This window comes from Syngnathus scovelli, chromosome 11 (genome assembly GCF_024217435.2).
Source record: "Syngnathus scovelli strain Florida chromosome 11, RoL_Ssco_1.2, whole genome shotgun sequence".
NCBI classification, from domain to species: Eukaryota; Metazoa; Chordata; class Actinopteri; order Syngnathiformes; family Syngnathidae; genus Syngnathus; species Syngnathus scovelli.
This window is the reverse complement of record NC_090857.1, coordinates 7,879,161-7,894,389: the sequence shown is the minus strand read 5'-3', so window position 1 is coordinate 7,894,389 and position 15,229 is coordinate 7,879,161. Positions and strand designations below refer to the sequence as shown.

The 15,229-nt window shown below is 41.2% G+C and overlaps 4 protein-coding genes across 10 annotated transcripts in view; 2 read left to right on the top strand and 2 right to left on the bottom strand.

The window, feature by feature from the left end:
* Positions 1-680: 680 nt before the first annotated feature.
* atf1 (activating transcription factor 1) lies at positions 681-5,159 on the top strand. Of its 2 annotated transcripts, none has more exons than XM_049734452.2 (7): positions 681-1,014; positions 2,681-2,803; positions 3,482-3,573; positions 3,650-3,777; positions 3,863-4,042; positions 4,153-4,306; positions 4,406-5,159. In XM_049734452.2, the coding sequence occupies exons 2-7, from the start codon at positions 2,681-2,683 to the stop codon at positions 4,548-4,550; spliced, it is 822 nt and encodes a 273-aa protein (XP_049590409.1). In that variant the 5' UTR covers positions 681-1,014; the 3' UTR covers positions 4,551-5,159. The 2 variants fall into 2 exon arrangements, with proteins under 2 accessions (XP_049590409.1, XP_049590410.1); XM_049734453.2 differs by having other exon boundaries at positions 687-1,014; positions 4,159-4,306.
* Positions 4,510-6,815, bottom strand: LOC125977654 (thiol S-methyltransferase TMT1A-like). The gene is made up of 2 exons (XM_049734457.2): positions 6,177-6,815; positions 4,510-5,581 (listed from the first exon to the last, which is right to left on the bottom strand). The coding sequence occupies exons 1-2, from the start codon at positions 6,672-6,674 to the stop codon at positions 5,348-5,350; spliced, it is 732 nt and encodes a 243-aa protein (XP_049590414.1). The 5' UTR covers positions 6,675-6,815; the 3' UTR covers positions 4,510-5,347.
* Positions 6,816-7,171: 356 nt separating this feature from the next.
* LOC125977653 (thiol S-methyltransferase TMT1A-like) lies at positions 7,172-8,808 on the bottom strand. 2 transcript variants are annotated; one of them, XM_049734456.2, is made up of 3 exons: positions 8,449-8,808; positions 7,705-7,902; positions 7,172-7,588 (listed from the first exon to the last, which is right to left on the bottom strand). In XM_049734456.2, exons 1-3 carry the CDS (start codon positions 8,743-8,745, stop codon positions 7,355-7,357), a joined length of 729 nt encoding a protein of 242 aa, XP_049590413.1. In that variant the 5' UTR covers positions 8,746-8,808; the 3' UTR covers positions 7,172-7,354. The 2 variants fall into 2 exon arrangements, with proteins under 2 accessions (XP_049590413.1, XP_049590411.1); XM_049734454.2 differs by having other exon boundaries at positions 7,684-7,902; positions 8,449-8,806.
* Positions 7,460-15,229, top strand: part of scn8ab (sodium channel, voltage gated, type VIII, alpha subunit b) — a 33,159-nt gene continuing 25,389 nt past the window's right edge. For 2 of the 5 annotated variants that reach the window (XM_049734439.2, XM_049734441.2), the window contains exons 1-2: positions 9,663-10,101; positions 13,195-13,532. In XM_049734439.2, the coding sequence (XP_049590396.1) occupies positions 13,251-13,532 (282 nt within the window). In that variant the 5' untranslated portion in view covers positions 9,663-10,101; positions 13,195-13,250. Of the gene's footprint in view, positions 7,606-9,662; positions 10,102-13,194; positions 13,533-15,229 lie in introns of those variants that run through there. The other 3 variants (XM_049734442.2, XM_049734443.2, XM_049734444.1) reach the window with 2 other exon arrangements.

Sequence of the window (15,229 nt, the reverse complement as noted above, 5' to 3'; positions counted from 1 at the left end):
CAGTGGTTTGCACTTGCGTGCACTGCTACGTTTGTATTTGATGTAACAGGACCATTTCCAGAAGCGCATCAGATGATCTCATTTGCACAATTTGTTAGTCTCCCATTAAACAGCTAAAGGGCAAAATTCACCACAGGTGTTTGATGTGCATTTCACTTTATTTTAGTACAGCAAATTAAAGCATGTTTGCTGGGTCACATGCATCTAAAAGGCATCGCACCACACCGCCCCTACAATATGAGGGACTAATTCAAAGGCAAAACATGTAAATTTAGGATATTTAAAAATATTTAATATCAAAGAAATAAACAAATAGCTTACTAAAATTATACAAAAAATGTATAGAGCAAGTAGTCATTTAAGAATTGTAGTATACTTAACTACACAATACTTGGTGACATTTTTTACATCACACTTCATAAATACTCCATATATTTAAAAAAACAAAAATTAATATTAAAATAAACCAAAACAGTGTTTCTATACGAAATCTAACTGGATTTAATCAACGAAAATTAGAACAAATTATAATGAAAGAAATAAAACCCATAATATGATTATGCCTTGCTTACTTGGTGAAACATTGGTGTTATGTTGACATAAGACATGTGTAGTGACGACTTCATCCAGAGAGGCGCTAGCGCAGCCCAATGGACGTGAGCTGCTGTTCAACCACAAGAACAAGAAAAGAAGGCGGGCGGAAGGCGGGGTGACGTGCGCCATCCTCTGTGACGTACTTTGTCACAGAGACTCTGCCGTACGAGGCCTAAATATATGACGTCAGGGGTTTTTTTCTGTCGGACACTATCGATCATAGGTATTTTGTGAACATTTTCGGGCTGGATACTAGCCTACTGTATCCGACAGCTCCCGGTGTATTTCTAAATTTGACTTCCAAAGGTTTTTCACCAAACCCGCGGAATAACTTTCCTCAGTATTTGTTACGTAAAAGTCTAAATACGAGTTCTCCCAAGCCCACGCCGTGATCGGGAGCTGTACGGCGGTCTTTGAAAGGTAAGTTTGTCCCCGACTGTTGCGTTCGAGGTCGCCGCCTGCTCCGCCGTGGTCGTAATGGCGGCTGTTGCTTCGTTTAACTCCTGTTCGCGCCTCACGAAGGTAAGGTGGAGTTCGCTTAAATGGCTCCCCCGTGTCGCTGACGTCTCTTGACGCGGCCAACCGAATGCCAGTGACAGAGTTGCACACATTCGCTCACCAGAGACTTACACAAGTTCGTCCATGCTGTGAAGCACAGTGGCGGCACTTGGCTCACGCATGCCCCCAAACTACAGTTGAGCGCTGCAAAGAGTCAACATCCGCTTTTTGTCATTGTTTTGTTTTCTTAGGTTTTTTTTTTGCAACCAACAAGGCAAACTGGATGCCTTTGCAAAACCAAAAGCACGTACAAGACTATTTCGGCAACGTTTCTTTCAGTTGGAGTTGTCCACTTTTTTAAAAATGTTAAACACAGCAACTTGCGATGCGGGGAAGGAAGGGGGTTTGTTTAAGGACGTCACAGAGTGCGGGGCCTACTTCCGATTTAATAATGATCGAGTTGAACATTTCAAAAGCGACTAACGACAATACCGCAAGAGGAAGTCACGCTTGTGGGTCAAAACGATGAATCCATCAACTTTATCATTTGAACAAAATCTGATTGATAGCCAAAAAAAAAAAAAGCCTGCCAATACTCAAACCATATTTTAGTGGCTGGAAAATTGTCGTCGTGCCAAATCGGAAAAGTACTGCCTCTACTGTTGCTTTTATCAAATCTGAAAATAGAACAGCATCATTTTTTTTTATGAGCCAAGAGTATTGTAGCACTCTAACGTTATTGACCTAAAAAGACAAATTACACATAATCCATCCATCTTGTTTCTCCCCAAATTTGGTTATTAAATTATAAAAATTGTAATTTATACTCTGTCATGCTTTGAGGTGAGTGGAGATTTTGCTCTATTTATAAAGCACTTTAAAAACATTCACAGCTGCATACAAAGTGTTTTAAGTAAACATCAGGGATACAAAAAACACAAATACATCTATATAATAATATTAAAATAAAAACAGTAAACACAATAGAATGCCAAAACAATGCTGAGTGAAACGCGACAGGAAAAAAAAAGTATATTCAATGTTTAACATAGAGGTGTTGGAGCTTAGCAAGGTATGGTGGGGTGAGTCAATGTAAAACTTAAGATACGAATAACAAGGATGAGATGGACAAGGGCCACTGAGACCAAAATCCATAAATTCTGCACATCAGAAATTATAAAGTGAAATAACAAATTCATTTTCATGTATGCAAGATGGATTTTTTCCTGCTTAATTCTTATTCCACAAATGCAATATTAGTCAGAATATTGTATTTAGACTAGCGGGGGTCTTCTACTCTAAAGGGGAAAATAATTTGCGTGTTTCTGGTTTCCGTCGGCCATGTTTCTCAGAAAAGTGATATGCTTCTGACTTTGCTGACTCAATTGCATATTCTTTGCTTTCTCGATCTTACTCAACATCTCACCTCTTCCTCATTTCCGTTTGTTTGCAGGCAGAGATGCCAAATACATTAGTAATGCTAATTGAACCTTACGGCACACTAATATTCCGAAACATTATCCTGGTTCATTGGCAAGGTCAGCAATTGGGTTTTGAAGAAGGTGTGTGTTTGTTTTTATTCTTGTAGATGTCACTTGGTGGTTCTCCTGTGACCCTCGTCCAGCTGCCAGGGGGCCAGCTACAGGTTCAAGGAGTGATCCAGTCTCCACAGTCGTCGGTCATTCAGGCCCCGCAGACGCAGACTTCACAGGTCAGACCAGTGGCAACTTTCAAGTAGTGCTGTGCGATATGAATAACGTTATCCCGATAATAGTATACAGCCCAAAGTAGTATTTTTACTTCAATTTAAAGAAAATAAATGGCACGGTTTTCTTGTATTTCCTCATTATTCATAAAACAAATATTAAAATAATTACTAAAGATACATCAGATTAAGTAAATAAAGTTTTTAACCAATAATGAATAAATGAGTTTCAGGAACACAAATTCATCAGCTTGTGACAAAATGAAACCTCTTAAGTCATTTGCTCTTTGTTTTCTTTTGATAGACTGAGATAGAAAACAAGCTCTTATGTGAAACTACCGTTAAAAGGGTTTTCCCCCTTTTCATCACTTTGTGGTTTTGATCGGGGTTTTTTTCCCCTTTTCATCACTTTGTGGTTTTCATATAACTTTGGTACTTTGTTGCTACTCCACTCTGTCTTTAAGCTGTAGACCAAACCAAACCACAGTTTCCTCTTTTTGGCCTACTATAGATTAATCAATTGGGTCGTAATCCAAATGATTTAGTCTCATATTATACAATTGCGTTTTTTCTTTCGCACAACGATGTACTGTATATTGTAATCGCACGGCGCTACTCTCAATTAAATCATCGGTCTTTTTATGATTCTTAGTGCTAATAATTTGCCACACTTTCATGGTAAAGGGTTCAGATAGTGAGGATTCACAGGATTCATCAGAAAGTGGAACCACACCACAAAAGACCAGAGAGCTTCTGGCCAGGCGACCGTCGTACAGGTGAGGAAACCAAAAGCTTACTCAAAACACCATCGGTTCGAGGTCAAAGCGGCTTAATGCCTTTTTTGTTTTATAGGAAAATCCTGAATGAGCTTTCATCCGAGGGCGTCCCACACAGTGAGGGCAAGGACAGCTCAACAACCACAGGAGTGACGGGCGTCACCATCCCCGCACCCATATATCAGACCACCACCGGCCAGTACAGTACGCAATGCTCCTCTACTCCACGCACATCCGACAAATGGGCTCCGACATGATTTTGAGCCAAAATTTCCTCCGCTTGTTCTAGTCACCGTAACTCCAAATGGAACCATCCAGCTGACAAATCCAGGCCCCGATGGAATCCAGGAGCTTCAGGTTGCCATGGCCAACCCGACTGGAGGCCAGCAGGGCACCACAATCCTTCAATATGCTCAGACCCCTGACGGCCAGCAGATATTGGTACCAAGTAACCAGGTGGTTGTACAGGGTGAGAGATGATTTCTTTTCGGGGTTTTTTCCCCTCTTTGCACCCCAAAAATGTGACCTGATCTAAAGCCTTTACACAAATGACCACAGTCATTGTGCTCTTTTTCTAAGATGCAGGGGGAGAAGTACAGACGTATCAAATTCGTTCAACGCCGACATCGGGCTCTCTGCCCCAGGCCTTAGTTATGGCTTCGTCTCTGGGATTGCCTCAGAGCAAAAGTGAAGATCCGACGATGAAGAGGGAAATAAGACTTGCGAAAAACAGGTGATTGCATCGCAGTATCTTTATCTTATAGCGGAATGGTGAAAAATACATTTGGTGACTGCTTTTCTCACCACTTTGCCCCGTTTCTCCTCGTCACAGGGAAGCGGCCCGGGAATGTCGGCGGAAGAAAAAGGAATATGTCAAATGCCTTGAGAATCGAGTGGCGGTGCTCGAGAACCAAAACAAAACCCTGATAGAGGAACTGAAAAGCTTAAAGGAACTTTATTGCGTCAAAACAGGGTAAAGAGTGCAAGTGCAGAGACTCGTGTGCTAGCGGGAACAGCTCTCAGCTTTTTTGGACACCGTCGTGTTTCTGGGAACGCTTCAGGTTGACATCCACAATCTTTTTACTCCGCTCAATGTAACAATGATATAGACATATATCTAAACAAAAAGAATTTGGACTTTTTTTCCAGCTATTTTTTTTTATTTACTAATGCTATAACATTTATAGTTGTGTATATTTTTTAAACTGGGAGGTTTGAAATGATGAGCTTTTTACCTTTTGACTCTCAATTTCTAAATGTTCTTGTTTAAAAAAAAAAAAAATGCTGTTTGGTGTTTTTTTAGGTCTACCAGCAGCATTTACAGAATCGACTGTATTAGTTCTATGTGAACACGTATGCTACACAGAAATTTCTCTTATTCCCAATAAGGAAATGTTACAATTTTCATACTTTGTGCAAAGGGATATAAAGGGTAACAGAATTACAGTGTGATTGTTCATTCTAAGACAATCTGGACAAAATATTGCACAGTGTCAGGGTTATTTCATGGTGGAAAGGGCGGCCTTGTGGAACCGTGTATGAAATGTTGCTGATGATGTAAGTAAATAATATATATTTTCACTCTATTTTTGCTCATCATTTTCTGGCATGAGTGAACGTCTGAGCGAAGCATAGGCAACTTTTTCCTACAACAAAAAAAGTATATTAATATAAATTGAGTCAAATTGTTATGAATTGCATGTTGGATCAAGTGCTCAGCAGTATGTTAATTGATTTATATCATTAGACTGATGAGAACAGTCCGTCTAAAATTTTACTTGATGGAATAGCCCATAATATGAGGCCGTATCATTAAAGTCACTGGCGCCTCAAAGTGTTTGAGGTGGAGCTCAGAAAAGCCAGCTGACTCCAGCTCTTCCCAGGTCGCTCTTGTAACGCTACACCCATCTCCGATATAGAACCACAAAGGGTCGATTATATATTGGAGGAAGTATGTCCATGTTGAGGGCTTTGACACCACATGTTCCATAAAATAGAAGGCTCCACCCTAGAAGACAAATACAGTGTTAGTGTTTATACATTTAATTCATCAGACTTGGTTCGATTGTTTGAATTAATTTTGCTCAGTGTGTGGAGATTGTGCTTGCATGGTCCCCCAGCATTTGGTTACATTGAAGATGTTTCCCACTCCTGTCATGATCTATGTATAGGTATAAGGAGGACTCCACTTCTACAAACAAAATTTAGTCCAACAAATGAAATGAAGCCTAGCCGTGTGTGTGGAGGGCAGTCAGAAATATTTTTCTTGTTAATTGTTCTAATTGGGTCACATCTCTTTTATGGCCACACATTTGTGTCCATGTTGTATTCATAGCATGTCCATATTATGGTTTGTGCATCAAGGGGCAGGTAGCCATGCATCCACAGCCTCCCTTTGCAACATGCAGATGAATTGTATACAATATTTAAAATGTAATGAATAATGCATTTTAAACATGCATATGTATCGTGCAGGCAGGCCTGCATACCTGCTTTGTCTATTAAAGTCATGATTTGTTTTTGTATGACAAAAATGCAAAGTCAAACTTCTGTCCTTTTTTTTTTTTTTTTTTTTTACCAAGCCCTCATATGAGGACACTCACAGTTTTCAGCACACGCCGAACCTCCCGAAGAACCATCTTCACGTCTTTGACAGAACACAGCACCAACGTACATACAACAACGTCCACAGACTCGTCATCCAGCTCCACCATGTCCTCGGCAGAGGCAACCAGAAAGGCCTCATATGTCAGGTGCTTGTTTTCGTCCATGCTCTTCTTCAAGTAAGTCTCGAAGTGCGGGTTGGGGTCCACGCACAGCACTGTACACCCATACGGGTAGAACTGAAAGTTTGCTCCGGTGCCGCTACCTATCTCAAGCAGACGGAGCGAACCGTCGCTGTTTGCAAAGCCGTGCACGTTCCGGAAGAGCTCTCTCTTCATGCGGTGCATTTTGTTGTTGTACGAAATTGTGATGTTGTAGACTAGCAGTGGAAAAAGGCGTTTGTAGGCGGCGAGTAAACCAAGTGTCTTCCCCAGACGCAAAGGCAAAGTCAACAACAAGCAAAGGAGCCTGCACGCTTTTAGGAGAAAATAACTCATATTTGGTAGGACTCGACAATCCCGGTCAGACTTCTTTCTGGAAACGAAAGAAAACACGCCTTGTAGAAAGATTATACGCACGAAGTAATCGCCTGATAATGTTTGATGCGCTTCACGTAGTCTACCACAAGAGAGCGCTATTGCACCACTGTTACTCCCACTATTGTATGACGTTACCAGGCCGCCATTGAGGTGCTTTGGGCGCCTTCAAAATAAAAGCATTATGACGCACGATAAAATTATCTCTTTTGACACTTAGCCACTCTCTTTCAGCAAAATGCTAACTCTGAGCATTGTAACCAAGAACTTTCTGAAGTCGAGTTGGATAGTGTCGATAACGTTAAGCACCAGATTTTTAAAAATCGTCTTCTGCTGTTGCATTTCAAAACGAAACATTTTCACATTCGCGTGAGGTTCATCAAGACTTTAAATAGTTCATTGTGAGATTTTAAATTCTTGTTAACCTATGGGTGTTCTACAAGTGAGCTGGGATAGGCTCCAACAAAAGATACTTTATCAAGACCTGTGTTAGATGCAAATTAATGAGCAGGGTTCCTATTAAAAATGAAATGTGCTTTGAATCCCTTGACTCGAAAAATAAAATGAGCATCAGAAGTGCCTTGGCGATCAGCACTATGGACCAGAGATGGCCTCAAGTGTCAGGTGAGTGGGCCATAAATCTATTTTACTCCATAACCCATGATGTGCGGTTTGTTGAAGAAGATGAGTGGTGCTTTAATATGTCTTAGTTTGAGGTCAGAGAAGCCGGCAGATTCCAGATGTGTCCATGTTGCCCGGGTGACCTGACATCCATCACCAATGTAGTAGCACACAGGCTTCAGGACGTGCTGGAAGAAATACGTCCACGTCGACGGCTCTGCGACAACATGCTCGAGAAAAAAGAAGGCTCCACGCTGCAAGGAAAATATCGGTTGGTGTTAAACATTTATCTGAACATTGTTGGATTTTTTTTTTTTTAGAGACATTCTATTAGAGAAACTCGACATACAGGCCTCAGAACGCGACGCACCTCCCTCAGACTTTGCGAGACATTGTCCACCGAGCAGAGCACCAATGTGCACACCACCACATCCACGCACCCATCCTCAAACGAGCGCATGTCCTCCGCTGAGACCTCCACGAATTTCTCATACGTGATGTGGGGGTTCTCGAGCATGTTCCTTTGCAGGTACTTTACATAGTGCACGTTGTTGTCCGTGCAGATCACCTGGCACAAAGAAATCAGAACATATTATTCCAGTCAGCTGTAGAATGGATTTTAAAATCCTGCTACTGGTGAATAAGTCACTGAATGGTTTAGGTTCTGAATACATTGAAAATATTTTTTGCAAATAAACACGGTAGGGTTGTAAGGTCAGCATACTCAGGTCAATTAGTGACGCCCAGAGCTCAAAGCAAAACATGATGAATCCGCATTTAGCTGTTATGCTGCGCACAAATAGAATAAGCTGTCAAGAGAATTTATGTGGGAATGCTTTTAAATTAAATTTAAAAAAAACTTTTTCCCCATATCTATGATCAAGGTCTTAAAGCCTTTCTATAATCAACATTTCTAAAACCTTGTTCTTGCACTGTGCGTTCTTTCGTGAACTACCTTTTGCTTTCAAATGTCTTAAATTCTTCAATTCCTCCCAAATTTTCTTTTAAATGGCTTGGATTATTATTATTATTTTTGTACAGTATATGGCTTTAAATGTTGTATTTTGAACTATGTGAAGCAAGCACATTGAGCTATGTTGTAAAGCTGCCTTGCCTTGCAACCAGCCGGGTAAAATCTGAAATTGGAGCCGGTGCCGCAGCCGACCTCCAAAATGGTGAGCTGCTGTCCGGGTTGCTTGAACTCAGACAGGCACGCGAACAGCTCCTTTTTCCTTTCGTGCATCTTCTTGTTGTACAGCTTGGAGACACGATACAGGCAAAACGGAACGACATGTTTGTAGAGTTTGTACAAGCCCACGGCTTCCAGCAGGTTCAAGGGCACACATAATACTCTGACGACTAAAGTACAAAATGTCATCAGAAAAGACATTTGGAACCAGTCTGTGACCATCCAGTCTTGGCTGTCAAAAGATAACTGCGCAAGTTAAGTTGGACACCGTCTTCAATGTCGCAAATGCCTGTGACATTTCAAAAGAAAACACATTAACTCATTAATTTATTGCGCAATGTTCATTTTCACTGCTGCAGTTTGCTTACAGTATGAAAGAAATACTGGCTGTCTATTCGTTTGTTCTACATTGAAGAAACCGACACTATATTTAATATCTAATATATTCTAATATTACCGCCAATACTACAACCGGAAGCTCATTTGCCAAGCGTCAACTTTTAAGCTGTAGTGTGATCAATGGCCGCTAGAGAGCAGTCGAGCTCATAAAACAATAACCATAAGTTGCCGGCGAGGTCAAACTTGACTTTAGTGATGGGTGAATGGGTGACATTGACATACGAGTTTGATTTGAACACGCTCATCACTCAAGTCATTCATATCAGCTTTCCCCGTTGCTCGTCACTCAAGTCATTCATATCAGCTTTCCCCGTTGAAATCAGTAAAACGCCGTTTCAGCCCCAGAAAAGACACCACTAAAATCGGTATAGGCCTATGTATGCGTAATATTGGTTCCATAAAATTGTATTCATTTATTCCCAACACTATCTCTCCATTTGTAGTGTTTGTTTTTACTCCATACTTCCATGTTGGATTTTTGTTGCTCAATCAGAGCTCAGTCTCTATGTTCTCCCATGTATTCGTGTTCCATAAGAGAATTCATAATGCAATGATGATGATGATGACTATCATTATTATGCATTTTCATTTCTGTTTTCCTCCATTTTCTATAGCCCTTATCGTCAAAGGTGAACTGGTAATACCATCTGACATTGGGTTGGCCACTGTATTAAATAGAAAATGCATATTATACGACCGACAGCGCCACCTGGTGGGACATCGCCCCGAGGTAATGCGGAGTCTTCACTGTACGGGATTTCTCCTTGCATTGATCCAGGGAGGTGCAACCTTGTAACGCTCGTGCTCGGTGATAGAACATTTGACTCTAATCCTTAAATGTTCAAGTCTCGTTTTGAGGACTGCGCTTGAACCAAATTGATCTTTCCGTTGAGCGTTGCCGACAGCGCCCAGGCTGTCCAGCGCATTTAGAACTTGTATCACCTGCGTTGCTGCGGTCTTCCATTCGTTGTTGAGACTGCAGGCATTTGCCGACACTCCCTAACAATTTGCCCAGAGTCATCAATTATGCAGGGCAGCCGCGCGCACGCCGAGCCAAGATAGCAGCTGCGGCTTGAGCATCGGCAGCAGCAATATGGCGACAACCGCAGTTGCTCCGCACTCTTTTCTACACCTGCATTCCTACGAACGCCGTGCGGATTCTTGTTGAGGCGCGGGAAAGTAAGTAGTCAAGCTGTTTTAGCGCTTTGTCTCATCGTTCGGTCGCCGCGCGGGTCGCAGTCCTACTTTGGCCACTGACTGCATCCCGTTGCCGCAGAACGCTCCCCCTCTCAGCATCCTTCCTGTCTCCCACGGAGGGATGGCGCGGGCTCACCAAACTCTGCTTTGGACAATAATCACACGAATGTCGCTAATCTGAACGTGCGTTTGCTGGTGATCTATTTTTTTTTTTAAGTCGGTAAAGCGAGAGTCAGCATGTTTGTTTGGGGTGTTGGCCTTGCATGTTCGGAAAGACATGAGACTGGTTCACACAGCATACGCAGATACAAAGTGTGATCAAACTTCTCCCAGTGGCCGCAGTGACTATCCTGTTTCCATTTCTGACGATGCCTTTCCATCATGATTTTTTTTTCCTTTTGATGCATCTCATCACCCCCATCTTTGCACCATTGTCCCCCCTAAAAGATGCGTCTTTACTTTGGGAATACTCGCGGTGGCACCCCCTTTTGTTCATTCCCCCCTCGTGTGCTCCATTGGGGTGTGGTAAATAGCCCAGAGGAGGATTATTTATAAATGTATGCTCTCTGCGGTATGGACCGAGTTCTGCTGATTTGGGCTGCTTTGAGTTGTCAGGATATAATCGGTGCCCTATATGAGTTAATGTGGTCCCATAGCAGCAATATACTGTTCCATACTGCAGTAGGTCATTTTAGACTTTGGCTGTACGACACCATGCTGCTACCGAATGTCTCTTACATGATTTGGGATACATCTTAATGATGAGAAGAAGGGCGAAAGCGTCGCGTCATATATGTTCCGACATTAGCGCATTTATTTTGGTGGATGCTCCGAACTCATCTTTTGATCAGTGCATGAATGAAATTGCACACATAGGTGAGTGTGTATGGGAGGTTATTTGAGGCCTTTATTATTTGGCAGCCATTCTCATCAGTGAGGCTGGACACGGGCCTATTAGATTTTAAGTAAGATACAGCAAGTGCAATACTTGGAAAAGTGCATTTCTGGAGGAGCGGGGGTGACAGAAATGAATGATGAACTCCTTTGGTCCCGTTGGTTATTATCGAATTATTTACTAATGAGGGAATGTTGTGGAAGCTATTGTAATTGTGGGTTTACTTTATTTAATGCATTCGGTAGAACCTCCAAGGTCAAACACAATCTGTTAGGGGACACTGGTCTGCCTGTCGATTTGATCTCATTTCAACAGGTTTAAAATCTTTACATTCCTAAAAGTCGTAGAAGGAGAAAGAAACGTTGATCACTTGTAATAACAGAATGTAAAAAACAAAATAAAAACTTGGGCTGTATTCGATTAATCAATTTCGTTGTTCTGCTGATTTTTATCATCTGTCTAGATTTAATAGGTGATTAATTGGGCCTTAAAGCCAAAGTCAAGTCAAAAATATTCTGTCCATTAATATGTTCTAAGTGCCCAGACATATTATTCTGGATAATATGGTGTTTGCGGAATGTGAATTAAGCGGAAAAAAAAAAATCCACCCATTTTTATCCATCTCGCAGGGCGGCCATTTTGCTTTATATTGCCTCTTGCTTTTAACTGAAAATGCCAACACAATGCCCAAGGGCTCATATTAATCATACTAATCAATATTCAATAGAATTCAGTGTTTACACTAGTGGGGGCCACGTAAAACATATTGTGTGGAAAATATTGTACTTGACTTCCCCTTGAAAGAAAATGAGGCCAAATTCAGTGCAGTACCTGGTTGCAACAGCAGAGGCGCTGTTTATTTCGTCTCAATTTTGCGGTTGAAAGACGGCCCACATTGAAACCAATGTCAGACTCCTCAAGACAACATTATACCGTACGGCCCATTAAAAAAGGAAGAGGCAAATTTTCCACAAATTGTTGGTTGAGTTTGGAATTTTAAGGCCTTATGCTTGTTCAAAATTTACGCTACCATTGTATAGAACAATGCAATATCTGGAATGTACAAAAGTCACAAGCACTCAAACCATGTTCTCAATCTTTTCATGAGAAGAGAATAACTTTTCTCATTATTGTTATGTCAAATTCAACTTGAAATTACTTGAATTTATGGAATGCAAAATCAACTTTAGTTATACAAACCTCAAGTCTACATCTTGAATTAAGTTTGCCCTTCACTGCTTGCATTTTGGTGGTAGCAGCAATAAGAAATGACTGCAGGGGATGACAGATCAGCGTTTTATATTGCAAGCCGTGTGTGTGTGTGTGTGTGTGTGTGTGTGTGTGTGTGTGTGTGTGTGTGTGTGCGTGCATGTGTCTCTAATCAAAGTAACTGTGGCTCCTCTTCCTCTTTTGACCAAATCCAACCAACTCCAATCAGATGTCAGGTAATTAGACAAACGGAGGAAGAGGAATGAAGCGGCTTTGTGTCAGATGATGGGATGCAGACAGTGCTGTGTGTGTGTGTATGTGTGTGCGTCTTTCCCTGCACAAAGGACACAGCGGCTCACTGAACATCGACAAGCTTTTTGGGAGACAAACGAGACTCAGCATTTTTTTTTTCCTTGTCTCCGACCCACATGACTCTTAATACATTTTGTTTGAGATTGCTTATTATTGATGATTTATCGTGGAGTGTGTCTGCCCAGGTTGTGATCAAAAAATGCCCCGCTCAAATTGCATTGTGACGTGTTGTCCTGTGGACTCATGAGTGTATTGATGAGTGTTCCACTCTTCCACAATCTTGTACAGTGACACGGCCGTGCTTCTGCATCCCACTTGCAATCACCTTGAAAGTAGATCAATGGGTGGAAGGATACTTGGAGGTTGAGCGAGGTTGGGTTACTTCAAGCGCGGTTCATTCCTCTTCTGGGTGGTGCTGAGGTGATGGTACTGAATTGTTGGATCAATCCGCCTGTGGACTTCCTTCTTGCTTATTGAATTTCGTCTGTAACATTGCATTTGTTCGCCGTGTGGAAGAAAGCCGAGCAATTTAAGCAGCTCGCGGATTGTAAAAGAATTTTCCATCCGTTTTCTGCTGTGGCTCCCATTCAGGGTCACAAGTTAAGCAAACATGCAAAAATAAATATTTTTTCTTATTCATAAATGCTTTTGTCTTTCAGAGCTGGATGTCTGCTATGGAAAACAAATAAAGAAGAACTAGCTGCAGGATGAAAACATGGCCGCACCCATTCTTGCACCCCCAGGACCTGACAGCTTCAAGAAGTTTACCCCGGAGTCGCTCGCTAACATCGAGAAGCGCATCAATGAAGAGAAGAACAAGAAACCAGCCAAGCCCCGGTCGGACAGCAGTCATCGCGACACGTCAGACGACAATGAGCCCAAGCCCAACCGGGACTTGGAGGCTGGCAAGAGCCTGCCCCTCATCTATGGCGATATTCCAAATGGCTTGGTGGCCACACCGCTAGAGGATTTGGACCCCTACTATGTCAACCAGAAAGTTAGTCACTCACATCATGCAACATTCACACAATGTCGTTCAATATCTGGAAAGATAAAAAAAAAAACTTATTTTCTTCACCACCGGCCTTCAGAGCATCCAATATGGCGTCTGATGATATTTTCATTTTATTAGCAGCAATGCAAATGACCACGCTACAATTGTAGTCTACTTGGCTGGTTGCTAACATGCTAAGCAGTTCTCCGTCATCCCAACTAGCATTTACATTACATGCACATAAGTTACCCATAATTTACTCTTCAATGACATCTGGCGAGGATTTTATTTTAACCAACCTTTGGAAAATTACATTCAAGTTTAACTTCTAAAGAATCACTTTAGCCGTTTCCTTGTATTTCCACACGTGTGTAAATGTAGCTATGATTGAAGAAAAAAAAAATTGTGTGTGATATATTGAGTTTGATGGGTTTTAGCCTTAATTAGAAGACACTTTTTAATGGAAGTTATTGTTTAACCTTTATAGCAAGGATATAAAAATCTCAAAGATGGCATTTAATCATTCCAAGCACATTTCATTGTCAATGATGTCAAGTAAAACACTAATGGGAGGCCCGGTCATTCAGTTCTTCTGGTGCCTGTTTCTGGGAAATTTGATAGAGCAACTTTTGCAGATGGAAGTGGCGAGGTCAGGACAGAAGCATGATGTACCTGTACCCTTGTTTTGTTCTGGTGAGCCACGGGAGGAACTAGTCTTTGTGTATCGTAGATTGCTTGTCTGATTACCTTCGTCAAGCACAAAGGTGAGCGCTTTTGTTTTGATGAGGATTTTGAGGTCAATAGGAAAATCACATTAGAAAGTTTTCGAATAAGAGAACATTTTTAGCAGCCACTTTGTTTTTGTGTTTGTCATTGATACCAGAACATCTGGTTTAAAATCATATGTTCATCAATATCTGCTCAGAGTTCTAGCCTGTAAAGCTCGATGCAGCACTCGAATACTTCTCGAGCCAGTTGTGCTGGTGAGGTATCAAAAGATGTTGTTTAATATTTCTCTATTTTTGCAGCTGCTACTGACTTTATCACACCTACAGTATGTGGGCGGCAGTAAGTTGGGCAGCAGCTCAGTCTTGTTTGCTTGCGGACTCTTGAGCTGCCCGTTCAAGACCTGCTGCACATGAATAATATGACTATAACTGCTCACAAAGTCTTCCAAATTTGTACCCAGCCGCCTGAAATAAGTCATTTATTCTAGTTTACTAACTGAAACACAAATGCTACATTGTATTCCTGGAAAATTAATTAATTCTAATTAATTTTATTTCTATTTGGTTCCATTCTTTGGGATTACAATTCAATCCAGTGTCACCATGTTTATTCACGCTATGCAAAAGGTCTCGAAAGGCCAAACTATTCAAGTTAAATAAACTCAAAGCAACAACAAATGATCAGCAACACCAACCGATTTATAATTAGATAATTTAATCTAATATAATTAATTCGATATGTACCTTGATGCAAAGGTGTGATACGATTCTAGAAGAGAACATTTTAAAACCGATTTTCCGATTCAAATCGATTTTTGTTATCTTGCACTATAAAGGGCCACAATTTCTTAATAATATTATTATTTTTTAACAGATTTTTTAAAAATTTAATAATAGAATGGAGACAATTCTCCAAGTCACACCAGATTTGTACCAAAATGAATTAATATAAACAGCCAGACCGAGAAATGG